General features: G+C 39.6%; 1 protein-coding gene across 2 annotated transcripts in view; it reads right to left on the bottom strand.

The window, feature by feature from the left end:
- Positions 1-26,484, bottom strand: part of PCDH15 (protocadherin-related 15) — a 371,643-nt gene that overhangs the window by 262,447 nt on the left and 82,712 nt on the right. For both annotated transcript variants that reach the window (XM_009881484.1, XM_009881476.1), the window contains 2 exons: positions 11,928-12,088; positions 6,427-6,582 (listed from right to left, as the gene is read on the bottom strand). In XM_009881484.1, coding sequence (XP_009879786.1) covers positions 6,427-6,582; positions 11,928-12,088 — 317 coding nt within the window. The remainder of the gene's footprint in view (positions 1-6,426; positions 6,583-11,927; positions 12,089-26,484) is intronic.

Genomic DNA, 26,484 nt, shown 5'->3' with positions numbered 1-26,484 from the left:
TCAGGGAGTGCCAATTGGAGAGGAATTTTCTTTCTCCATATTAAACTTTAGTATCTCCTACAGAAAGGGACGAACGTTAAGTAGTTTGACCATGCTGACTGTCTTACCTTATGCAAGATAAAATGTTAAGTATTGTAAAGAAAAAAAAAAAGTGTTAGTGACAGTTTGACAATAATAATCTCTGTGGGAATTCAATGTGGTGAAGAAAAACCACGATGACAAGAAACAAGTAAGATTTCAAAAGAATGCAATTAAACAAATAGAGAGGAAATGCACACAATAAATCTTACTCTTCCACAGTCAACAGCTGTAATGCTTAAAAATTTCCTTCACCATGATTTATGTCTATTAGAAGTCTAGATGCAGACAGGAATGTTCAACATTTTCATAAAACATTTTGAAAATAAGTTTTCCTATTATTGCCTATTTACAAAGTTAAAAGTGAATAATTTTTCACAGTGGCCCTGAACAGCAGAGCAAAGTAAGATTTACAGTTAATCATTCTGAGCTAATATTCTTTTGATGATGTCTACCTGCAGAGATTAATTATTTCAATACCACAAGGAAAAAGATATGAATAATTACACCAGAAGCCATGAAAATTCAGCACAAGTTATAATTCTCAACAGCCCAAAGCCAAAGTTTTGAGACAGCTGAAGTTCCAGAAACACACTCATTTTGCAAAGGATTCCCATCTCTGCCAACTTTAGGGGGAAAGAGGGGACAGGATGACCCCAGAAAAAAAACAACAAAACCAAACCCTAAAATTTTGGTTTCCAAGCAGAAAAATCTCATCAGGAATAAGATTATGCATGTTTAATAAAATAACACTGACTTCAAACAGTATTCTACTAACTCTACTACCATTAAAAAAAAAAACAAACCCAAACCAAACACATCCTGTTATTAAACGCTCATGAGTTTACCAACATCTCTGGAGCACTCCGGGCTCACGTGAAAAATGAATACAAAAAAAGTCAGTCTTATAAAACCCAGGCAATGCGAATCACAGTTGTATAGCCTGAGATACAATTTGTTAAGGTAAGTTGTGTTCAACACAAAACACAGACAACCACAATTCTGCCTTAGTCGTACAAGATTTTTAGTTTCTAGTCCCTTTGTTATATGTATTTAAAACCCTTGTGGCGATACTATAGATTTGTCTGTAGAGCGTTAACAGAGTTGCACAAGTCTTCTGAATTTCAACCTAACTATAAAATTTTGTTTTAATACACTGCAATAACTCCTATCTTTAAGTCACTAATATGCATGGTCAAATTTAGCCCCAGGCTAATGTCATTTTGTCAGGATTTTTTTTATAAATGAATAATGATGTTAAGTTTTCACATGAATAAAAATATGTAACACACAAAACAAAGGAAATAACCCTGCAGAGCATTTCTAATTATCATAAAAACTTTAACATCACCCTTAACTCATTTTTACTTTTGTGAGGAGATCCATAATGCTGTGCGTAGCAGTTGGGATTTGCTTTTGGCCAAGACAGTTACACATTCTTTGTCTTGAAAAACTATGAGAAAGGGAAAAGGGAAACTTTCTCCTAATTGGCAGCACCACTCTCTAAAGGGCTTCCACACTTGTGCTGCTCTTGGGGAGGCCTGAGACCGCTTTAATACAGATGAAGCACCTGAAACCCCACGCTCCTTACGGAGCAGTAGCACTGGGCCAGTTGTGACCCAAAGGAAAAGAGCCCATTTCTGTCCTAGTGCTTGCACACACTCCCTGGTGTGGTACACACAACAGCAGCAGCCCAAGAGGGACAATCAGCTTAGTTACTTCAGATGTTGGAACAGCATTACTTAGGAGTTGTCTGAATTATGGCCCAAATCTGTTTCATAATCTAGACAACTGTAAAAAGTCAATAGTTTAATTACAACCTAATTTTCTTAACTATAGCTTACGTGCAACATGCCAGTTAATTGTAAGCAGATGGGTATTTTGTGTCTGCATTAGCCTTCTGCTATGACTACTGAAGACCAGAGACAATGGAGACTATTTATACGTATATAGGTATACACACAAGTGTGCACATAAATATATATTTACACATACACATGTAGGGGGTTTCCTTTGAGCACCCTGCCCCCCGCCCGCCCCCCCGCAAAAATACAGGGTGGGTTTTTTCTTATTAACTAACTCTAATTAGCAATTTAATTTATAAATGCTCACTTAGATTAAAATTCACATAGTTCTTTTAGGGAAACAAGACATTCTATTTTGTACTTTAAACTAAGAAGCTGAACTTTAAAACCAATTTTAACTGTAACTTAATATGAATACCAGCACTGCCACTCAAAGCTAAGCCACTAAGTCAAACAAACATTACAGGCTTCATCAACATTATTTTAACAAGAACAATCATACTGCAGCTACATATAGAAGTCCATACTTTTAATAGAATAATTAAGAACCTCCTAAAAAAGTATTTCCTCAATAAACACATAATGATAATTTTTATATTTGGATGGAAAAGACACATTTTCAAACCACACGGGCACTGGAGGCGACCATGACTTTCTCTGCACGTTTTAATTTTGGATCACCTTACCCGGGGTCTTCTATATGTACAAGTGTGTGAATGACAGAAGCAAACACTTAAATCCCTAAGGATCATTTGACAATATGCAGAATAGATCCAAATTCTACAGATGCTATCTATATATGGAGATTTCTCAGGATTTTTAGGATCCATATGAAAATTCTTGAAGCAGTGGAGTGAGAAATTATGGTATTTCTCATCTCGGTGCCTGAGATAAGATATGGCATGATGAAACAAGGCTATACCTTGAGTAAGGAAGGAAAAAAGGGACTGGGGCTTTTTCATAAGAGACACCACAGAGCTACCAGATTAATAAGTGCACGTATTTTGAAGAATTTGGGGAGTTTCCCTTAAGGCATGGAATTTGCTTCCTTCATGCTCGTGCACTTGACGAGGAACTTAGAGGTAGGAGAAGGGAGACCGAATGGAGTATTACCACTCAGAAACACCGAGGCATCAGCAAATAGGAGTTAATGATAAAATTCTCTGCTCCTGAAACCATGGTATTTCTGAACTTACACCCATGCGACTTCTGATGCTGTGACAGATGCCCATGACAATGTGGAAAACTTTGATACAGATTAGTCAGTATTTCTTGTAATAAGAACTTTAATAGATACACGCTCACAAGCGACTGGGAAAGAAAAAAATTGGTCAAGAGCTATTACATACACTGCATTCGGTCTAACGTATTTTACACCTACAAGTGACTAGAGTTTGGGTGAACTCAGTAGGAAAGCACCACTTCAAGTTTCCCAATCCTTACGCTCTTCTTTGAGTAGCCGCAAGGGCCACTGACAGAGAAAATATACTGGATATGGGGAGCTTGTGGTCTAACTTACTATGGACATCCTCCTTTTCTAACCAATCAAGTGTAACAATTAACATAAATTCTGGTGTAAGCCAAGACACTACCCTACCAATCTCATTCTAAGCCTTCTGGGAAAATGTAGGCTTAATTTTAAATCACGTCTTTTTATATGCAAATGGATAAGACGTGTGAAATGAGGATTTATGTTGGTATTACAATTACCCTCAGCTTCTTTTATAAATTAATTTTAGTATGTTGTGGACAGTTCAAATACAAAGAATACTTGACATAAAACCCGTTCTATTTCTCCAAAATGTAATTTTACCCCTTGACATTTCTGAAACTGAAAAACTACCTAATAAAGTAAAATGTAGCTACAGTTATTTGTCTTGTGTTACAGGTGCCAATAATTGTATAATAGTTTTAAGTAACTGGGAATATCTTAGCCCTAGAACTTTACTCCCTAAAAAACATTTGGGGGTAATTCCAAGGCTGAGACATATTTGCCCAGGATTTCCTTACAGTGGGCATATACAGGAGGCATGATGCTTTGGGGAGATATTGCACCTACTAAGCGCACACACTGTCAAGCTGGTTAGCAGAGGAGTTGTAAATCCAACCCTTGCTGTGTATGTGCAGATGGATTAAATAATATGTGTGGAAAGTCCACCTAATGCTTTGTGTAAGTACCAGTGACTGTAGTATGGTTATAAAGCCATGTTCTTCATCCAAAGTAGGACAGCCAGAGAGAGGCATGGCAGCTGACAGGAGAAACTGCCAAGTACAACCCTGTAAAGCACCTGAACAAGTCAGTCCTCAAATTGACACAGACAAAATTTACTGGCTAGAAAAAACAGGAGGTATTTGTGATGCTCACATCTACAGTAGCTGTAAACAATGAAATTGACTTGTCCTCTGATTTACTCTATGTTAGTTACATAAGAGAAATTTCTGTACTTTTTAGTTTACAAGCAAACTAAAAACAGAAGATCAGAGGCAATCAAAACATAACCACAAACCCCTCATTCTAGTACATTTCTGTAGTTAAACTCACTAGAGGCAGTGCCAATAACTAGCAGAATAAACTATCATTGAAAAAAAAATAATGTAATCACTCACTAAAACCGTTGAGAGAGTCTGAGATGCTTTGTGAACTTTTTCTTGGTTAATTAATGACAGCATTAACCCACTGGGTACTGCTGAAGGGCACAGTGGTGCCATGTCAGAAGCTATAAGTGTAACAGCGATAAAACGAAACAAAGAAGCTAATTAAATCAGGACTGCAACTGGCAGGAAAAGCAACATTGCATTTTGCCCAATAGCAATGCAAATAAATGATTGCACATGCTTGGAACGTTGCTAAGTTTCTGAATATAAATGATTTTAAATGCTGCATTTTTCACTTTGCCTTTTGGACTTCTTTCTAATTATGGAAAATCCTTGCTTCCTTAGTTATTACAGCACTGACATACTACCTGCCTTCAGTTTTACTGCAAAAATTACGCAGGTCTTGGAAGTGATCTGGGACCTGCATTGCAGCCCTCACAGGCACTTCAGGCTAATGTTTATGTTGCCTTTACTCAAGACCAAAAGCACTTCTCCAACAGGTTTGCAAAAAACATAGAAAGTACAATTACCATGTAAAGGCCAACTTGAAAACAATTTAAAAGCATAAGGAGGACTTTACTGCTAACTCATCCAGATGGTATTTTGTGACCTCCAAATTCTGGTGGAAAGAAACATCGGCAGATGGAGTGCCAAACATTTGTCTGAAGGGAAACAATCTCACTTTAAAAGGCGTCACTAGTCAGAAGACCAGTAAGTTTGGAAAACCTGCATATTGTTATCTCAACTGCAGGTCTCCTACTGAAAAATAATGTGTGGGATTTGGTTTTTTTCATCTGTATTTTTGCCTTAATTAGGCCTAAACTCATCAACAAACTCTCCCACTCCCTTCCTGGGGCCTGAGATCTCCTGCACATCACTACACACTTGGTCACTTAGAGCAATGTAGTGATTGTTACAACATGCAGACGCACTGAAAAGCTGAATCTCCTAAACACATACAACTCTGGAAGTTTTGTTTTGAAACAGCAAATCAATTCTACTAAAATCAAAACAAGATGAAAGCAGTCACGCTCTTTCACAGAAAAAAACCACCCAAGCCCAAAGCCCACCAGGGATAGAATGCACACTACATATTTAACAGCTTCATTTTCTTAAATGCAACTGTAATTCTTCCAATCTTTACCATCTTTACCTGCAGAAGACTGACTCATTTTTCATTCTCCTCTTAGTTTCTGTCTGGACATTTCCACTTTAGCATGTACGTAAGTTCCCACTTCCACTTCTTATTACTAAAGCCCCAGGATACTAACTTTCTGAAAACACAGATCCTTTGTACTAGTTATTAGCAGATTATTCAATCCCTAATAGAATGAAAAACTTAACTGTAAAGTGAAATGAAATTGTACCAGCTCAAGAAAGAAATAAAATTTTTCCTTCAAATAATACAGAGAAGTGTGAAGCAAATAATACAGAGAAGAAAATAAAGCAAAAGAATTCTATTCACAGGCATAATTTAATAAAGAGAAACAGCAATAAATCAAACCTGCACTTTGCCAAGCTTCAATATTGTTAACTAAAACCTTTTGAATTGCTTTACTTTTTTTTTTTCTTTCCATAAATACATTTGTTTTATTTCCAGGTTTGTTGATACAACTGCATAATGCAGTAAAAAAACTTTGTAAATTTAACAGAAATCAATGCCTCACTCATTGAGACGTAGGTTCAGATTCTAGTGTCTTCTGCAATATTAAAAGCACCCTGATGAAAAGTGTGCTTGTCGTCTTATTCATTAAGAAAAAAGGAAAAACAGCTTGCATGCTAAAAAATTAAGTATACTGTCTGTGATGTATTTTTCCAGAGTGATGCAAGTGGAAGGGATTGTAAAAGAGCTGAATCTACCGGCTTTTCAAAAAGTGGAAGAACTGAAAAAGCTGGCATTTAGCAACGACACCACACAAAAGAGGAAAAAAAGGTAAGCGGTTCTGACCTCATTTACTGCCACGTAGTATCGCTGCTGCTGGAACTGAGGTGAGTTATCGTTCCGGTCTCTCACCACGATCCGCACTTCATGGTTGATTATGGTGCCAACCTTTTTGTTAACGCACTGGACTTGCACCACGATGGACTGAATGGACATTGGTGGCTGTAAGCAAAAATACATTTTCATAATAAATCAAAATCTGAACTAACAGTTAAATTTCCCACTGATGTTAATATTTCCCAGGTTCACTTACAGCCCCATCAGCCTGCCTGTGTTATGTTTAACGCCCTACGTCTGGATTGAAAAGCTTCTCTGGGAGTGTCCCAACTACAACTCATGCTGGCAGTATTTTAAGTAGAGCTGCATCTCAAAGCTCTATTTTGCATACCCAGCTTTGGCAGCTGTATGTGCTAACAAAGAAATAAAAATCCCCACAGCACAGTTAGCCCTTCACACTTCCCTTGAGAACAAAAAGAAAAAAAAAAAGCACATCTTTTGAACATCATCTGGTTATTGAAAGATACCTAGAAAATGTCACACATTTTAACCTTTGGTTTATTAATATTGGAATTGAAAGGTCAAGTCAGAAATAAATTCTATATCCTACTACTTACATTTACGAAGTAATTTAGAAACAACTTGGTCACCTTTAAGTGTAGGCAATCCAGAGTCCAGTTGTTTTTACTCCAGTGAACATCATAACATTCAAATAAAATATCGCCCAAACTTGATGAACGGGTAAAGAAATTTAAGCTGGAAACGCTACTATTACTTACCTGAGTTGATAAAACAATTCTAGGAAGAATAAAGGAAAAGGCACCTTTGGTTGAAATGGAAATTCAGAAAGAATGCTATGGAATGGCATTCCAGCATGACTTCTATTCACAACCTTCCCACCGCGGCAAGTGCCAATTTACATATTTGAAGCAACAGTCTGGCATGTAAAATATTGACAGCAAGACTGTTTTCATTTTGTATCTGACACTCAGCAGAGAGCAAGCAACCATGGGAAGGGACAAAATGAAAAAATTCTGTATTTATTAACCTCAGAGTCTTCAAGAGAATAAACAACTCAAAAACGTAATTTAAAGATTCCTATGCCATACTATTCTGTACAGCAAATGCAAACAGGTTTTTGGACTGAGATTCTGAGACTTATAATTATACCATAATTATATATCTACATAATTATGCTTTCACTCATTCTAAATGCTACAATTTCTTTGATTGATTGATTTTTTCTCCAGTTTTGCTATAGTGGATTTTAGAACCATATGGCTTGCTTTACCCTTCAGACTTTGGCACTAATCAGTTTGTAGAGTCAGATGACTCGGGAAGAGAAGGGGGCTTTATGGTGGTGTTGAGATCTAACATGAAATATGTATCCTTCCTTTAACATTTACCCTCAACTTTCTCTGCGATGAAGTACAGCACGAGCTTTTAACTAAAAGTCCATTCTCTATGGTGTAAAAATCTGCAGCCAGCTATGGTGTGGGTTCTACTTTTACCAATGGAACTTCTAACACTGGTAGGAACGTACCAAGTATCACCTGTAATTTAAATTAAGCCTCTAAGGTTATACTCTCCATTTATTTTTCAATCTGGCAGCCTTTGCAAAAGATCTGAGAATTTTTAGGCTGCCTTTAATAAACTTCAAATGCTGCTGAGTTTATGTGGAATAGTTACTAAAATGATCAATAATACAGCATTGTTCACACATTAAGGAAAGGTATAAAGTTAAAAGGTTTCTAGGGTAGAATACTGCCGCAGCTGGTATGAGAAGAATTCGCTACATCTGCAATTGCCTGTACAATATTGCTTGCAGAGCAACACGGGGAGTAGGGTGGAGATTCCACGGCCAAGCCCTGTGATAATCCAGCAAATATGGGAATGAGATGGTACTATGGAACTTATAAACTGCACACTTACTACCCTGAGCCAACAGTTTGTCAAATTTTGATAAAATACTGTGCTTTGTGTGAACTTTGCTCATTATAATGTCATTATAACACCAAAACACACCTCCATCCCAAAGGCTACCCGCCTCCAAGGTGCAACCACTCCTCCTTGAGTCTGCGCCCTGAATTTTTCATAAACTATTCCTTTAAATGAAATGTAAGAGAATTTTACACCAATCATAATGAAAGTATTTATGACTAGAGTCACTCCAACTCCACACTGAAGGTAAAAATAGTATAAAAATAGCCCAAGAAAGGGAGGATGTTAGGGAAGACCCCATCGTGAACAAGTTGAGGAGGACTCCATCACTAACTGCCTTGCCTTCTGGGATCAGTCGAGGGGCTGAGCCTCTCTTCCCCCCCATAAGGATGCTTGTGGGTAAGATTCGAACACTTGGCTATACCAAGTGCTTCCCCGAGAAACTTAGAAATCTCTAGAGTGGTTTTATAACTGAGCATATTTGTAACCAAGCTATATTACTAACATCTTGAGTATTCGCACATGCTCTGCAGTCACTATCACCGGCAGTCCAAAAGAACTTGTGTATCTGTTGCTTAAATAAACTGCACTGTGTAGGCAGTGAGTCGTTTGGGTTTCTCATTGAACACGACTGAACCGTGGCCGTGTTAGTTCATGAGCACGACTAGGCTGTAGGTGCAGTCTGCTATGAGTGTATCCAGAACCGTAAAAGTTTAATATATTAAACGCACCTGGGCTGATAGTGGTGAATTGGGCATCACTCAGAATTTAAACCCAGCCGCCCCTCGCCTCCCACCTCGGTGAGGAGTGTTAGAACGCAAGGGGGTTTATTTTCTGCCAAAACTACTTGGCCCCTTAACGCCAACAGTTTATCTAGATTTATTAGCAATGCTCAAAAAACCCATAATTAGTTGTAACGATAGATATGTAAATACACGATGTTCTGGATTTGGTCTTTTTCACAAGAACATGGAAGAAAATAGTTTGTCCCTTTTGGTAAAATATGACAGAGTACAGTACATCACATATGTACTGTTCCACATTTCTGCTGGGTCAGTGCTGAGATTTAAAATCAGGTTTTTAAACTTGTTTATCTAGGCATTTATAGACAATAAACGTAAATACATAATGGCACAATGTAACAAACTGTTTATGATGCTGGGGACAAATTATCCCAACATCTTTTAGCAGTTCCTTTCACATTCAGTTCTCATTTATCGCTATTCATCCTTTGTAAGGACTTGAAGTTTTGGAAGAAAAGTCTGGAATTTTCTTTTTATCTGATTTTGTTTGGAAAACATACTGTCACTCTTAGTAAAATCAATCAATGGAATCTAATAAGATTTTCTTTCAAGAAAAGTAATAAAAAAGAACAAGATCAGGCTAACTGAATCAGCAGGGAGTTGACAAGCAGGCATATCGGAGAGAAAAATGGGAAGAGTATCCAAATATATTGAATGCAATCATATATGCACCATTTGTGAATCAGAGAGTACAATTTTTTGCTCTGTAATAACAAATTGAATTTTAAGGTTCAACTTAATAAAACCCCCAATTTTATTGGTACTACTAAGTTTTACATGGTTTTAACTTGAAAGATGAGAAAAATAGTTCACTTTTTTTATTAAAGAAAAAACAAAAAGTAAAGGAACCATATATGCTCTTGAATGATTTTGCATTTTGGGGGTTAGTACGGCTCTGGTTCCAAAAGATGGAAGCAGACATAAATCAAGTTCATGATATAAACTTCACATTTTTACTCCATTCAGTGAAGGTTTCGTGGGTTGCTTTCATTTTCTTTGGCTTGTGACTTACAGCAATTCATGGAGACCACAGAAAACAGCTACAGCGGGGCTCACACCCAAAATCTCAAGTACCTTAAGTCTCAGGTTTTCTTTACATATCCCAGTAAACTTAATAACCACAAAATAACTACAAACGAATAATTTTACCCAGCACTAGGGATAAGCAGTGTTACAGTTCATAGTAAAAAATGAGGAAATAGCCCCTTAAATACCAATGCAAAACCACCGATATTATCTATATATCATTAAGAAAGTGTACACCCCTCCACTTGTTTCCTTGCGACTTGACTGCTTGCAAAGCACATCACTGTAAAGTGTCCGTATACTTTTGTAATAATGTAAAGTATTTGTGAGCTTAGTTACTAACATCAGAAATCAAATCATTTCACAAGGTTGTTTTGGTAAAGCAGCTCAGATGAACGATCCCGTGGACAGAAAAGTGTTGCTAAAAGAGGCATTGAAAAAAAGTATTAGCACTGATCTAACGAGAATTAATTTTGTTTCCTAATGCCATATGGATATGCAGACTTGCGTGGGTTGAAGAATTGACCTTACACTTTCTGGGAGTGGTTCTTAAGCCTCACCACCCGTTAGGGGCTCTTGCTTTTTGCTCTGACTTAAAATAAAACTGAAAAGCCAAACATGTTCCAGGCACCTGCCTGTGTCCTCAAAGGCAGCCGGCCGTTTGGCAGCTGAAAAAATGCCGACTCTTTGCCGATGCACCAAAAATTCTTCTGCTGCCATGTCCCTTCTGCCATGTTTTGTGCTGCATACCTTTGCTTCACATATGGAAACAATCTGTGAATTAAAACTAAATTAAGAACAGCTGAATTCAATTAGCTCTTTTAAACTAAAAATGGAAATGAAGAAAAATTTGCATGGTGTTTCTGCTACTTATGAATATATCTCAAAATACCTGAAGATGACGAATTAATCAATCAAGCTAATACAAAACAAACTTCTATGCACTTCAAGAACTCCCAATCTTTAATGTACTCTTTCCATTTTGAACAGAGTCACTTTTGAGTCAATTTTTCTTTCAGATTCTGATGAACGGCAGCAATGCTATAACACTGTGAGAAAACGTCTCTATTTTTAAAGCGTTCCTCTTCAATGAAATTAGCATAGATGAAAACAGTCCTCTTTATTTTGTGCTTTTAATCTTTTTTTTTTTTTTTAGTAAAATCGAACTTACTCTGACAATATTTCTTTAATGCTATTAGGAACGAGCATACCACGCAACTTTTATGCTGCTTTAAAAAAAGAATCTCAACTAGCAAATTCTCAATTGAATATGTCAAGCTTTGTAAGTGAATTGTAATATTCATAATTCCTTTGCTCTCTCTCACACCTCATAAGTCAATGTACGCAGCTAGAGTAGGCTTTTAATAAGTGTCACGGGACACGAGGTGAGCAGCACTTCTTCCAGACAAAAGCAGCAAACCATAATAAAAATGTTTTTAATTCAGTAAACTAGTCGAGGTTGGTTTGATATATATTTCTGCCAACCCCCACACCTGTTTGTTTGGCCTTTATTGTGGTGTTCGTCCACATATAATAATTGTACACATGGTCAAGTTTCTGCATGCTGCCAATAAGTCCTAATAAAGAATCAAATTAACTCTGTTCACCTCCATCTGGGGACAAAAGATAGATGCAGCTATTATATTCTAGCAGGTCTTGTGTTTACGGTCTTTCTGTGAGCATACACAGATTTTATGTCTATGAGGAGAAAAGAAAACAAACAGCAAGCCCCAAACTTACATCTCTGTCCAGAACTCGGCCAGTGCTATTCAGGTATAACCTCTGGCTGATAGGATCGAGGATCACCCAGTAATCTACGTTGTCCTTTAAGGAGAGTTCAATGGTGGGGTCTGGCCCTCCTGCGGTCCCTTTGATCAGCATATTGTCAACCAGGATAGTGCCTGCAAAAATAAACACACGAGGGAGAAATTTATACAGGCATCTACACTTTTATGTATTTTCATAAGAACTGCAACACTAAAAATACTGTTTTCTAATTAGGTTTCTGGTATTTTATGCTTTGAGTAATGTTTAAAAAGTCTGAATCGTATTACCTGCAATGAAAAAATTCCTGACACTGAAGCTATTTCAGACAATAGTAGCAGCAGCACTTGCAATGCACAATAATTTATGTTGACAATGGGACCCATCATATAGATATCTATTTAACATTATGAGGTTTTCTCCATTGAGCAATCATCACCAAATCTCACCTCAAACAAACGAAAGCATTGAAATAACAACCAAAACCAGAATACATTTCCCCACAGCAAGAGTGACACATCAGGGTGAGGGGGGAAAAAGATCTGTTACATAAAGCCCTCCAGGAAAAAAAAAAAAAAGAGGTTTTATACCTTGAGTTGCTCTGCAACAGAGAACTAAATTGCAACATAAAGAAATGAAAACTATCTCTACAAGGCAAAGACAGTACTTAATTAGGACCAGCCATCTATTCAACATATATAACGTGCTTTTTTTCTTGTCTTGTCCCACCCTGTCAGTCAGAAGTCTTGCCTAACAGCTCCGTTAGTCAGTTCACAGTACCCACGATGTACATAATTTCCCATGTAAAGCACTCCAACTCATTTACCAAATGTCAAGCATTGCTAACTACCCTAAACGTTGCACTCTGGTGCCTCAGATTTGCATGCAGATTGTTTATAAACACTTCTCTAAGATTTTATTATTCTGAAAAATTAACACTACCCAGTTTTCTTCACACTGAAATATTAAAAGAAGTGATCTTTGTTTAAGTTCCTCAACAGTTACAAAGAAAATCCATGACTGTCACTAGCTGCAGAATGTTTATATTAGTTAAAAATATTTATTGCGTAACATCCTGTACTAAGGGCCCAAATAATTTATTCCAAAGTGGAGAGTAAAGTTTCTCTACACCTTCAATTTATAACAGCAGCAACCGTATATAAATATATCCATTGGGAGGGGGCGGGGGCAGTTCTGAGCTGGGCCAATGATTTACCTGGATAAGACAGTAAAACTAATTACTGGTTTTAACCACAGCAAACTGTCTACAGTCCTATTGAGGAAAACACTGTGGTAAGGTTTTTAGAATCATTTATTTTGAAACTAGTTTTTATAGCACAATAGAGTTGATGGGAAGAATTGCTGCCAAACGTCCGTAACTTTGCACCAAAGTCTGGTTTTAAGTTAGAGGAGCAATACCCTTTGAGCCACGTGGGAAACACAGCTGCTGCCTGTCTGTTTTATGGCTGTCAGCATGCTTTCTTTGGCAATACCCCAACCCAGTGGCTTCAACTGGCCTACAGCTTTGGAGACACCACCACTGGTTTTAACATAAAGAGGATTTCACCAGGAAGAACAATCTAGTTATCAACTCTTTGACAGTTCAAAGTGTTTATGTCTAGTCACCAATTCCTCTAAAATCTGTAAGATCCACCAGCTTCTGTATATTGCCCTCATTATCGCGCCTCAAGGACGATGCAAAGAAAGGTCCGTGATCCAAATATGAGGTCATCTGAACAAAAGATGCCCCAAGAAAAGCCTCCCTGGGAAAAAAACCCAACAGGATAAGAAATGCCACAATCACTAATGGCTGCTGTTGGTTTAGTTTTTTTCAAGTCGTCTTGGTCAGACCTGAAGGCAAAGTCTAAGTTCTGGCTACATCCTCACCAGCACTAATGCCAACAGAAGGCTCCTACACCTCTAGTCGAATGACTCTCAAGGGAACTGAAAATCTGCAATTTCCACCTGTAAAGGGCAGAGCAGTAGGCATTTCAGCAAGGGCCACCTACACATAGCAAATCTGTAAGGTAGGGCTTACAGAAAATATTACATGTACAAATTCTTGCTGGGAAAAGAGGGAGCTGAAGGGATGAAAGATTTGGGGCAACTGAAACAACCAGATGACACAGGAAAGGGAACAGGAGAGGGTCATGAAAGTAATGGGAAAATAGACTGCAACAGACAATGCAGAAATCGGGGAGGGAAAAAGCAGCAACAGGTTCTGTCTTCTCTCCCATGTTGAAGGCTAAAGTCGACAAGGAACAAAGAGGCATCACAGCACAAATCGCCAAGACGCAGAGCTACCGCAACTGCCCACCAATACAACACTTTCAGATGCTTAAGCAATTGGGACATATAGAGAAGGTTTATTTCTCTCCTCAGAAAATCAAGTGTTTAAAAACAAACAAAAAAAAAACCAAAAAAAAAACCCACCCCAAAAAACCCCAACAGATTTTCCTAGAATGAAAGCTGGTCCCTGGTTTCTACAAAACTCAAGATTATGAGTATAATCTAACATTAGTAGGTCCTGGTTGAAGTGACAGTAGCAAAGGGAAATTACTTTCAGGCTTTGCAGTCGCGCAGCCTGTGGAGAAACCCAGCGTATGCAACACCAAAGGAACTGGACCGAGAGTCATGGCAGAGCTCTGACTGCTAACAGAATAGTCTGCAGGGCCATGCCCCTGGGAACATAGCGATTGCTCTTCCATGAGCTGCATACAAGTAATCAGAGGAAAAAATACACACCTCAAAGGCACATATGAATTCCTCATGGCACAGCGCGCATTTGGAAGCAGCAAGTACACAAGGACCTTAGCACCAGAAGCACTTTCCAAATGTTAAGGATTGCAAAAAAAGAAGTACAGTTTTAGACTGCAACATCAACATAAAGAGAAAAGTGCTGCAAAACAAGTCAGCAGTGGTTGTAACAGTGTCCTGGTGGCACACACCAAATATTTTAGTACCTGGCATTTGCAGGCAGCTTTGGTTTGGCATGGGCGACGTACCCCACAGTTTGTTGCTCTTTGTCCAAGGAGGCTTTATCCTCCCTTGCCTATTTTCTAGAAGATTGACTTCTGCCAAACTCTGACTTCTGAAAGGGCTAAAGAGTTCAACCAACTTCAATTTTTAATGAACCTGAGAATAAATGATCTCAATTACATACTTAAAAAAATATTTAATCAATTTAAAGTCTTGATTTGATGATGAATTTTGTAGTCTCTAGTAAACCACTGCTACTTAACTGACCTCACTGCTTTGAATTCTGCATCTCATTCGACTTTCCTCTGTTGCACTCTGTAACAGTTATCTGCTTGATTTAACAAAGCACTTCTGTTTGGTTTGTTTTGATACAGCGACTCTTTTGTTCTTAAAAAATGGACTGTTTTTTCTTCAGATATTAACGACACACTTATACCCTCTCTTCAAGAGACAGCAGTTTGTAAATAAGCCTTTTAATAGCCATCCTTAAAGTACTATTCTTCTAATTTACAAAGAACCTAACGTTATGGGTCTTTTCCCCCCCCCCCCCCCCACCCCCCCTTTAGATAGTTATCATCTCATTCCTTACATCCTGCCTCTGTCCTTGGCCTAAAATGCCAGGGAGGTAACCTACTAACAATAAATCCTAATATGTGTAGGTCAATGCAACCGCATCAACAGTTTGTCCATTAACTCTCCATACACGCGAGCACAACAGCAAACGCATCCCTCGGTATTTGCAGTTCACTAATACAATAAGTTTAGACAATTTGCTTTTGTAATTCTTTGCACAAACAGAAGCTCAAGCAATACTCTAGCTGAAGGGAAATCTTTTACCTTGTTATAAAAGTTACAGACCTTCTCCTGCGATTATATTGCAAGTTCAATGTTACAGTACTGGGGATGTTGAGGGGTTGGTCAAAGCCTGCACGCGAACAGGATAATGCCACTCGTGGCGAGGAGAGAGGTGGTCCATGTAGCTCCATGTTTCTTGTACTCAATTTCTGGGAAGTTACACTCAAACACCCATGTGTGGAATAGTCTTTCAGCACTATTCCCCAAATTTCTGTTCTGTGTGCACAAGCCATTGAAAAGGACACCAGGGACTACGACTAGTGACTCTTTTTCCTGGCCAATTAAATGAAGACTGATATGAGAGTTAGATTGCCCACGCATGTAGACTGAACAGCTTTTCATCTTGTGTGGAGACCACAATTGGGCTGCTTTTCCACCTTCACTGGAACCTGGTGACTGTGGAGATGTCTTGTGGAAAGACCATACAGATTTATAAGGGATTAGTATGGAATAAGCCTCAAGGAATCAAAGTCAAGCAAGTTGTTGGCTAAAAAGAAAACAAAAAAACAACCCAACAAAAAGGCCAGAAAACAACAGACTGTACAAGAAAGGAAAGATCTATTATTTTCATGTCTAATAATATTTTTTTCTGAAAGTAATGGCATTTATTCAGTCACGTTATCTGAGCTTGTTGGGAATTATTCAACAAGTAGCTACAAAATAAGACAACAAAAATAAAAAATGTAAAGTATTGTCAGTATTATACGAATAGTTCTACACTAGACTATTCCTTTGAGAGGAATCCAGAAGCTGAAAACCTTCATTAGACTGAAATAATAGGGAAGGGTTTGTTTTCACAGATCAGTCTCCGCAGAAGGTCATCTTTCTACAGGAAGGGCAAAAGCCATGAAATACAGAATTTGTAGTTCATGCTCTCCTAAAGACAGCAGACCCTCAGCACAGACTCACTTATTAAATGATTTACACATCTTGGGATTATTTTAGTTGAATGTTTCAGCAGAGCCCTTTTTTAAGAAGTCAGTGAATTATGACTGGCCTGGGAATAACCCTTATGCCAGCACATGAATCAGAAAGCAGGATTCTAGTAGAATGGCACCCGCAGCACTTTACTTTTAGGAGTTAAAAGGCAGTCACGGTTTCTCCGTCTGCAGTCGCAGAGCTCAAAGCACGCGCACGTCCCCCCTCCCCGCTGACCATGCTACCAAAGGGGTGCAGCAGGCAAAGGCTCAACTTGTGCCTGAAAGTGGGATTAAGGACTTCACATATCATGAATGGTGGGTTCTGTTGATGTTGAAGAGACGAACATAACTGCCACCAATTAAGCAAGGGGTATTTCTGCTTACCTGCGAAATATACCTTGGACAGACCTTACCCTCACAGGGCTCTCGTACACAGCAACAGAGTGTAACCTTCCCCATGCTCAGAACTGGATAGGCCAAGTTCAGCATCAGCTGTGTTCAGCGCAGAAAATTGGGAGAGATCCCAGAAGCACTGGAGCGCTCACAAATACAGAGCTGAAGTCTGAAGGGAAGCATGTCTGAAGCCAAGGCAGAAGTATAGTCACCCCCAAAGTTTTTATCATCCAAATGTACTTAATCTTCCTTTGAAAATAGTCTAAAACTTGTTTTCCAAGTTGATGGAAAGATAAAACTATCTGCAACAGCATGATTAACCTCCAATATCGCCAAATTACATTAGCAACTACTTCAGCTGTATGATGTACAAAAAGACTAAAGATAATAAAAATTCACATTCTGCTGTTCACACAGAATATATTTTTCATTTCAGCATATTAATCAAGTCTGTATAACAAAGTCCAAAAAACGTGTCAGGGAATTTACATTAAACATACACAGTGTTTGCTACCCTGGAACACCAACCATGAATTTGTCATGGTACCCAGCTGGAAGAAGTGACTTTAGGAAAGAATCAGATATCTGATGCACTGTACCCGCAAAGGGCACAGTACGTTACATAAGCAGCATGACGCATTACTTATTCACTTATGGGAAAGGAGGTAAAAGACAAGAGAAAAGAAAATTTGGTACTTAAAAGGCATACATATACATACACACACTCTCATTCACAGAGCTGCAGGAGGGCCAAGCACCGACAGCTGTCAACAGATAGAAAGAAACTCATCACTTCTGCACTCTAAAGCAGTGGGGGGGGTCTCCCACACCTAGTCGGTTAAAAAATTAAAACCAACCAAGCAAGAATAGTGAGAATACGGAGCCTAAAGAAATCAGAGACTCCTGCTTTGTAGAGAGCCGTTGACTTAGCACCCCCGGACAGCAGCAGGCCAGCAAGCTCAGACTTCGTGGTGACTATGGTGAGTGGCACCTGAGCTGATGTCAAGGTGGGGACATTCACTGGAGCTGGAAAACCCCATGCCAGACAGACCAAGTGGTTATAAACCTTCTGCCAAAGGGTGAACAACGTTCCCATTGCTGCCTCTGCTCTTGCATCTTCTATTGGTCAAGTTGAAAAAACCAAAGCAGGCAGAGGGAGGTCAGAGACTCAGGAAGGTCTCCATGTGCAGTCCCACCTCTGTCTCCTCAGGACCATTAAGAACGTGCTGTAGAACCTGAGTTCCACCTGCACACACCCAGTGAGTTCTCCTCCACTTGGTGACTCCTGAGCAACACAGCGTGCAATACGCCAGGTTTCTCTCAGACAGAGCAAATGCACATTAAAAAAACACCTGTATCTCTGTACTGCTCTCGTCTGCCTGCTAATGACTGTAAAGCAATTTGAAAATGGGGATTATTTTCTTATAGAAAGGTATTGGATGGATCAGTTGAAATGGTACTTGCTTTTTTGATATTCTACAGAGTTTTCACAGGTAAACCTGGATCATAAACTTATTTTTCTGCATTTGAAGGTGTATGTCTGTAGAATAGGATAGATTAAATAGCAATAAATTAGAAGTCCATGGAAAATGAAAACCCTACTGCAGAAGTAAATTATCAACTTTAACATGAACTTACTTAGACCCACATTTCATGTTCATACACAAAAACAGGATAATTTGACAGAGCCACCTTCTGGATTACATCTTCCCTATTCTCTGTTCTCACATCATCAGTAGGGTCCCCGCGAAGTTTCAAAGGTTGTTTTAAGATTGTTTTCCTGCTGTCCTGACCCGTCCTCTCCCATCCTGATCCACATGCAGCCACAGCCTCCAAGCAATTGCAGAGCATAGCTGAAACCGGTCCATCATTTCAGCCAAACTAGGAGTTTGACAAGTCCACATTTAAGGCTTTTATTCCTAGTCCTCAACGTGGACCTTATGCCTTCCCACCTTGATCCACTGTAAGAATTTGTGTACTATGGGGAAAGGTCTGTCCTTAAGACATTGTACAGTACCAGTTTGGGTCCACTCTAAGTGAAGGTGACTCATTGTCTTGTTTTAGTGCTTCCCAGCCAGCATGAAGACAGAGACCTAGCACTAACGACTCCTGCTCCAGGCTGAAACCACACAGCAAGATGATGGAAGGCATTTTAGAGGCAGCTCCTGACTGGGGAAAGGCAGAAGCGCTGGGATCACTGCCAGTTCATAGCACAAGTATGCCTGTCCTGCAGAACATAAAGAATCATGGTCCTTCCTCTCCTCCTTCCCTCCACATTCACAATGGGACCAGAGTCCCATAAAGCCACTGAAGCACCACCTCAGTACTTCACCCACATGACTCATATGGGACTTTGGAAAATCTGACCCACAGCATTTACACTCTACATCAAAACATAACAAACAAGGATGAAAAGAAACCAGAAGAGGAAAGCACGTTAGTCAAATGCTAACTACTAAATTCACTAAATATTCAGTACTTGCCTTCCTAGGTGTATAAACCTACATTAATGTTTTTGTTCATTTCCTCCTTTTAAGAGGATGAGCAACAGATTGAAAGATAAAAAGTGACCGTGGAAAGACACAGATGGATGCCCAGGAGAAAGCAGAGAGGAAGCAGTGAAGCAGAGAGTTTGGGTCACAGAGCAGCGCTGAGAGGAGCAGAGATTTAAAAAAGCCAGAGGATAGAGCAGAGATACAGAAAAAAAAAATAAAAATCAGGCTGTAGAGACTATACTGTCCTAACACAAATACCACTAAGGACTGGGGAGGCCAGGGGTCTGGTTGGGGACAAAGTATACAAGTTGCAAGTGTACTTGAAGTGCCAGGTCATACATTATTCTAAACAAAGCCCCATCCTGTAAAATTACGATAGCAAAGGAACATCTTAGAAAAAGCAAGCACCCTATCCCTCCCTCGCATAGTTAGAGAAAAACCTGAAAATGATGACTACTAAAGGCTTAAAACAGGACAACATGAAAACAGTTGTTCAGAAACTGTTTTTCAAAAACAGCTTTTTTTTTTTTAATACTCAGGGTTGCAGCAGTAGGATAATTGCTTGGTTCACAGAAGGGTCCTCTCGATCCTCCTTTAATGTTTCACTAGGGGAAGGTCACCACCACATGTTGAGGCCACTGACATTGCTCTTGTATTCTCTTTCTGCAAGTGCTTCTGACAGAAAGTCTCTTCGTGCTGAGCAACATAAATTACCAGTGCCCAAGGACTAATTCAAGTTCGTTGATTTTTAACATACCATTATTTTATTTCTCCATGCCTCAACAGAACCCAGTACTTATGGGTTCATAATACTTGTTGGATTCTCAGCAGATTACATTTCTCCAGCATGCTGTGACAGCCTAACACAGAGCAAAATTCAGAGTTCTACTCCCAATTATAGCAGCAATCTAAGGTAAATCGGAAAGAAATGTAGCTCCTTCCCCAGAATATCAGAGCCATGGCTACACTGGCTGCTTCCTAACCCCTCCTCCAGCAGCCACATTTACGAGACCTTAAACCAGAAAGGACCCTTTACGTAAGGCCTTTGCGATGTTGCATTTCTCCTTCTGTACCCAGCGCATGAGGTGTGCTTTGCTGTGCCTGCCCACCCAACATCGCTGACAGCAGTACACCTCCATCATCCCCCCTTCCCTCCAAAGCTTTCTGCTTCTCCCATTTCACCCTCCCTTTCACTCAGCACTGGGGTCAGGAGCCAACATTGTCGAACCTCTAAACATCAAAGAAGGCTTTTCACTACATATGGCAGTATTTTTCAACATGGGACAACACGAATGTCTTTATTAGATCAGACTATGGTCTGTAAAGTCCTCTACTAGATGTCCAACAGCACTCTGCATTGCAAGCTGCAAAGCAAAACAAGTCTGAAGGAGATAGGTGAGAGAACTAAATGTCTTTCCCCTACAGGGGATCATTATTTCACTTTCAGTCTTCAAAAACTTCCTTCTGGGAAAATTTTCTGTTTTCCTTAGCATTTATGATCTCTTTTGAGCCCATTCTAACTCGGAATGGTACAGAGAACAAATGCAATGACTCTTGTCAAAACACATATAAAGGTTTACATTTATAAAAATTCAACCGTTATAAATCATAATTTACAAAGGATTGCCTCTAAAATGGAAATATTTCCATCATACATCATCAGATTATTATTTTTAAATACATAAATAAATATTAATCACATTTGCAAAAACCTGCACAAGAACAGACCATAGACCCATCTAGCCCCCATGTCCTGGTTCCAGCAGAAACCATCAGGCAATGCTGAGGACAGAGCAGAGCGAGAAAGTGATAGTGTTTCCCAAAAACACTTTCCCAGACCCCAGAAAATCACAGTGCTGACATTTTCCATGCAAGAGACTGTCCTGACGTCTGCAACAGCCTTGGATGGACTCTTCTTTCAACAAATCCATCAAACCTACACTTTTGCATGGCATTCCTTACGTAAAACCTGTGGTCTGTCTCTTCTGTTTTGAACTCACAACGTGCTAAATTCTTTGACATCCTCCAATACCTTCACTAAACGCTAGTCATAATTTTACACATCTCCCTAACTTCTTTCAGTCCAGCTGAAGGATCCTGGGATCCTCCAGAATCCAGCTGTTCCTTAAGAGCTGCTGTCCTTTAGCTTTGATCATCTTGGTTGCTCTTCTCTAGCTTTATTCTATTCACTTTGAAATGATTTGACTGTAACTCCACACAGTGTTCAAGGTATAAAATTAGTGGCAAGATGATGCTCCGAAATGCAAAATGATCTTTTCCTAATAATTTATAACATTTTATTTGAAACTGTGTTTTGCTTTTAGGTGTTCTGCTAAAAGCACTTAGTTTTTCAGTGTTTGCTTTTTAGGTTGCTTGGCTTTTTAAAATCCAAATCCTTAATAAACCTAAGCACTTACTGCAGTGCTAACAGCCACTTCAAAGCCCGTTATTTCACACATGAAGCTAGGACCAGCTTTTCTCCCCACAAAGATCACTTCTCATTTATCCACATTACATTTCTCATCTGCCATTCTCTCTCCTAGTCACTCAATGTTTTCTGCATACTCTTCCCCCTTCTCCCACCCTTTTTTTTTTTTTTTTAATTACTCTGGACAGCCTAACTGTCCAAACCACACTTCTAGAAAACTTACATACATGCTGAATAAAACATGTTTTAGCACATATTCTTGCAAGAATCCACTAGTGACCTAGTGAAGAATCCTCTACTGTGAAAATTGGCCACCATATTCTTGCAAGAATCCACTAGTGACTTTCCTCTACTGTGAAAATTGGCCATTCTGGTTTTGGGGTTTCTTTGGTTGCTTTCTTATCAATGCAAGAATCCTGCCTCTCATGACACTTTCCTTCTTTGAAGAGGCTTTGGTAAAGGAACTCGCCAAACTACTTCTAGAAATCAAGTTTACTCATATCTCCCTCCTCCACTTGCTCCTTGGCTCCAGATCTCCCTTGTCCATGGGCTTACTGGCTTTACAGGCAAAAAAAAGGCATTTGAGGTATTTACAAACCACACGGGCTCTTCTTCAAAAGCTTTTAAAAGCTTACAACTGCATACGTTGAGAAGGCATCGATCATATTTTGCTCAAGGGGCTATTTCTGAAGAGCTAACTACGCATACATTCAAAACGTATCGATCTGCCAACTGAAGAAAAGCTAACAATCCAATCTTTCTCCAAGTCAGAAGACATGGATATGCAGAGCAGCAAAAGTTCTCTGAACAACTGGAGGGGAGGTTGGGGTTGCTGGCCATGGGGCAGCCAGAAGGACTTCCTCCCCCAGTCCAGGGGCTTTTTAGCAGCCTGCCTGGCCCCCGACCTGCTGCTCATCCGCCAAGTAAGGCCCTTGAGTCTCTGGCAACCCCACAAGGGTAAAATGTCTACCAAAATAAAATTTGGGAAGACCCTGAATTGTGAGATTCCTCTTAATTTTTAGTTTAGCAAATGCGACCAGAAATGGATTGCTAAGGTTGACATAAGATTCTCCATTACCTACAGAAAAAGGTAGCAATTCTGGGAAAAAAATATCCCTAGATCGCGATTCTCATATGATACAACATGTATGGACACAAAGAAAATCACCATTAACAAAAATATTACCTGCTAAAGTACCCACACATACAATGGAAAGGCTATCAAGACAAGAAAAATACACAGGGTAAAATTTTGGAGAACATCTGAAAAAAGAAAACGTTCGTCTTCTTACCAGACAGCACAGAAATAATAAAAATGCACATGCTACAGTCAGCAGCGAGATAAAAAGTCTTCAGGCTATTCCAGCAAACACTTTGTTTCTTGTCTCATTTCCCAGAAGACCTTGGCAACAGCAATTCTTGAAGGTGATTTAGATTTTAAGAAACAGCACACAACAACAACAAGAAGGATATGCACAAAAATAGGCAGAAGGCAATGACTTTGAGTTAGGCTTTTCAGGGATGGAGCTATCTGAAATTAGAGAAACTTACTCCAGTTACATGTCCTTTGATAATGGAAACGCATCAGCACAGTTGTTTCTCCTAAGTTTTACCATACTTAAACTCTTTCGTGAGGAATAAAAAACAGCATAGGAATTATCCCTGCATTTCATCTGGGTCAGGTGATGAGCGAAAATGTTTTCAAAATTACTAACGGTCATGTGTAAAGAAGGAAAACAATGCTGTACAGCAGGAACAGGAACAAACACAGCGTCCTCACCGAAAAGCAAAGCAAATGAATACAACAACCAGTTGGTTATTGGAAAGGCAGGTCAGACAGTGAGAGCGGAGGGCTGATAGGTGGAAGCCCTGGATTCAGGAACTGGAATAAGAGCCAGACATACTGGTTCCTCACCTAAACCCTGGAAAGATTATGAGGCTTCTAAGAAGAGATCTTCAGCACTGGATGTCTTAGGAAGACATCAGCCAGACTTTCATCAGAACTGCCCCCCCACTCTTGGAGCCAGAGGAATGGACTGACAGCTCTTTATGCTATGACCCTGTTATTTTGTGAGACAGAGCAGAAAAATCAGCAAGTTTTACTTCCATTCACATATTGGACCTCTTTGTGAATTTGGCCCAGTTTACGAATGTCACGATTGGAAAGTTATTCTTTACCTTCCTAAACACTTCGAGATGAGGGAGAACCAGTACAGGGAAACCTTGGAGCACAAGGGGGCACAGGAACATGAAACTTTACGCAGTTCAGGTTCTGGAACAGCGGTGTTCTCCCACAATTTGCAAGGTAGAAATTACCCCAAACTAATGGACTTTTCTTGCCACAGTACCCAATTCTACAAACTAGCTTTTGCACTCAACGTTATTACGTCTGAGAGTAGGCTTATTACACCTTGCCATGTTGAAAACTCCTGGTTTCATTTTGGTACGTCTGGGAAAAAGTATGTATATTAACAAAGTTTGTGTATATTTGCAGCCAGAACTGAGCTCCTGGGAACTCAAATTCTCTGGTTATGTGCATAGATTATTAAGTTAGGTACCTGCAAACAAAATGATATAGCATTTAAAAAGAGTCACGTTCCCAGGGACACACAGGTCTTCCAATTTAAATATGATCTGACAAAAACAATCTCATTTCTATTTCAGATCTGTTTTATTTTATGGAGACCATATTAGTAAACATTAATAAATGTTGCATTTACTCTTCATTTGCCAAGTAAGTACCTAAGCCAGGACAAAGGGGAGACCTCATCACTCTCTACAACTATTTGAAAGGACACTATAGAGAGGTTGGTGCTGGTCTCTTCTCACAGGTAATTAATGACAGAACAAGAGGGAATGTGTTCAAGATCCAACAGGGTAGATTTAGACTGAACATTAGGAAAGAATTTTTCACAGAAAGAGTGGTCGGGCATTGGAATAGGCTGCCCAGGGAGGTGGTTGAGTCACCATCCCTGGATGTGTTTAAGAGCTGTTCAGATGTGGTGTTGGGGGATATGGTGTAGGGGAGAACTTTGTAGAGTAGGGGAGGTGGTTGGACTCGATGATCCCAAGGGTCTCTTCCAACCTAGACGATTCTATGATTCTATGAAAGCAAAAACAATTTTAGCTGTGCGACTACAGAGACATTAGTGGAAGTCCAGGCCACACATACCAGCTATTTCCTAGCACAACACATTTCAGATTTAATTTACTATGTCTGTGCAATATGGTCAAGCTCCTCATTAATTAAGACAGACCCCCACATCCCAGACAGAGCAAAGGCATCATGCACACACAACTGAGCCCCAGTTTTATGCCACATGCCTGGGAAGTCCCAGCATCTCGGAGTCCAGTCACAGTTTCTACCTGCACAACATTTCTGGGAGGAAGCGAACTTCATGCAGCAAACAGGATCAGTGGCATCCGCAGGCAGTAGAAAGACACAGTATTTTCTCATGGCCTTTGCAGAGGACTGCAAAGATCACTGGCAAAACACTCCTCTCTGGTACCTTCCTTCTCCAAACCTATGAACAGGCATCCTCACCTGCAAGCACACCGGTTTCCATCACCTGGTTTTTTGTTCATCTAACTGAAATTTGTGATGTTGCATTCAACCCAAAAGTCCAAGCACTTTCCTTTAAATTTATGTCCACCTTTAACTTTGGGCTTTCTCTTCCCAAACCCCTCCTCAAGTTAACAGGTTTTGTCTCTTTCTTTGACTGTTCTCAAACTATGCCTGCAACCTGTCATACTGAGTGCAAATGTACCAGATGTTAAAATCAGAAATGAAAATCAGCAGCACTTAGATAGTGTACACTGACCAGTCCTTAAATGAGACAGAAATTTCCACTTACAGGTTTGAAAGAAATGCAACTTCGAAAACTGTTTCTGCTGAAAATTGAAAGTGTTCCTGAATTAACTTAGTACCAAATGCAGTGACTTTTTTTGAGGCAACTACAGACCTTGTGTGATAAAGTTTGTATTTGTAATCCTTCCATTCCCTCTTGAGATCCTCAATTGATAATTTTCTGTTAAGCCTATTTTTAAGTTCCTGGAAGTATTCCACATCTGTCAGGTTTGACAAATGCTGCTGCAATACAAACAGGTTTTCATCAGAGATCTGCCTCATATTTTAATGTGCTTTATTGCTGGGAACACAAGACCAGGGTCTCAGTGCCTCCATGTACCAGGAACACAGAAGAGCCTGAGCTGACACCTGTGGTGTCACCTTGGACCAGCTCAAATGCCAAACTCGACCTAAAAATCCTTCCCAAGAGCTCACCCACCAGGGTGAGCCTGTGGTTCCTGAGGCCCGCCACAGGGTGACCAGAGGGAAGGGCTGCAGCCAGGGCTCTTCAGCCTTTTAGGTTCCTCCTGCCAAATGGGAGAACCTGCAAGTCCCCAAAACTCAATGTAGGGAGAAAGAGCCAAGTTGGAGCAATTAGAGTTTCCTGGCTCTTTCC

Source organism: Charadrius vociferus, unplaced genomic scaffold (genome assembly GCF_000708025.1).
Source record: "Charadrius vociferus isolate BGI_N301 unplaced genomic scaffold, ASM70802v2 scaffold390, whole genome shotgun sequence".
NCBI classification, from domain to species: Eukaryota; Metazoa; Chordata; class Aves; order Charadriiformes; family Charadriidae; genus Charadrius; species Charadrius vociferus.
The sequence above is the reverse complement of the archived record's forward strand: the minus strand, read 5'-3'. Positions and strand labels throughout refer to the sequence as shown.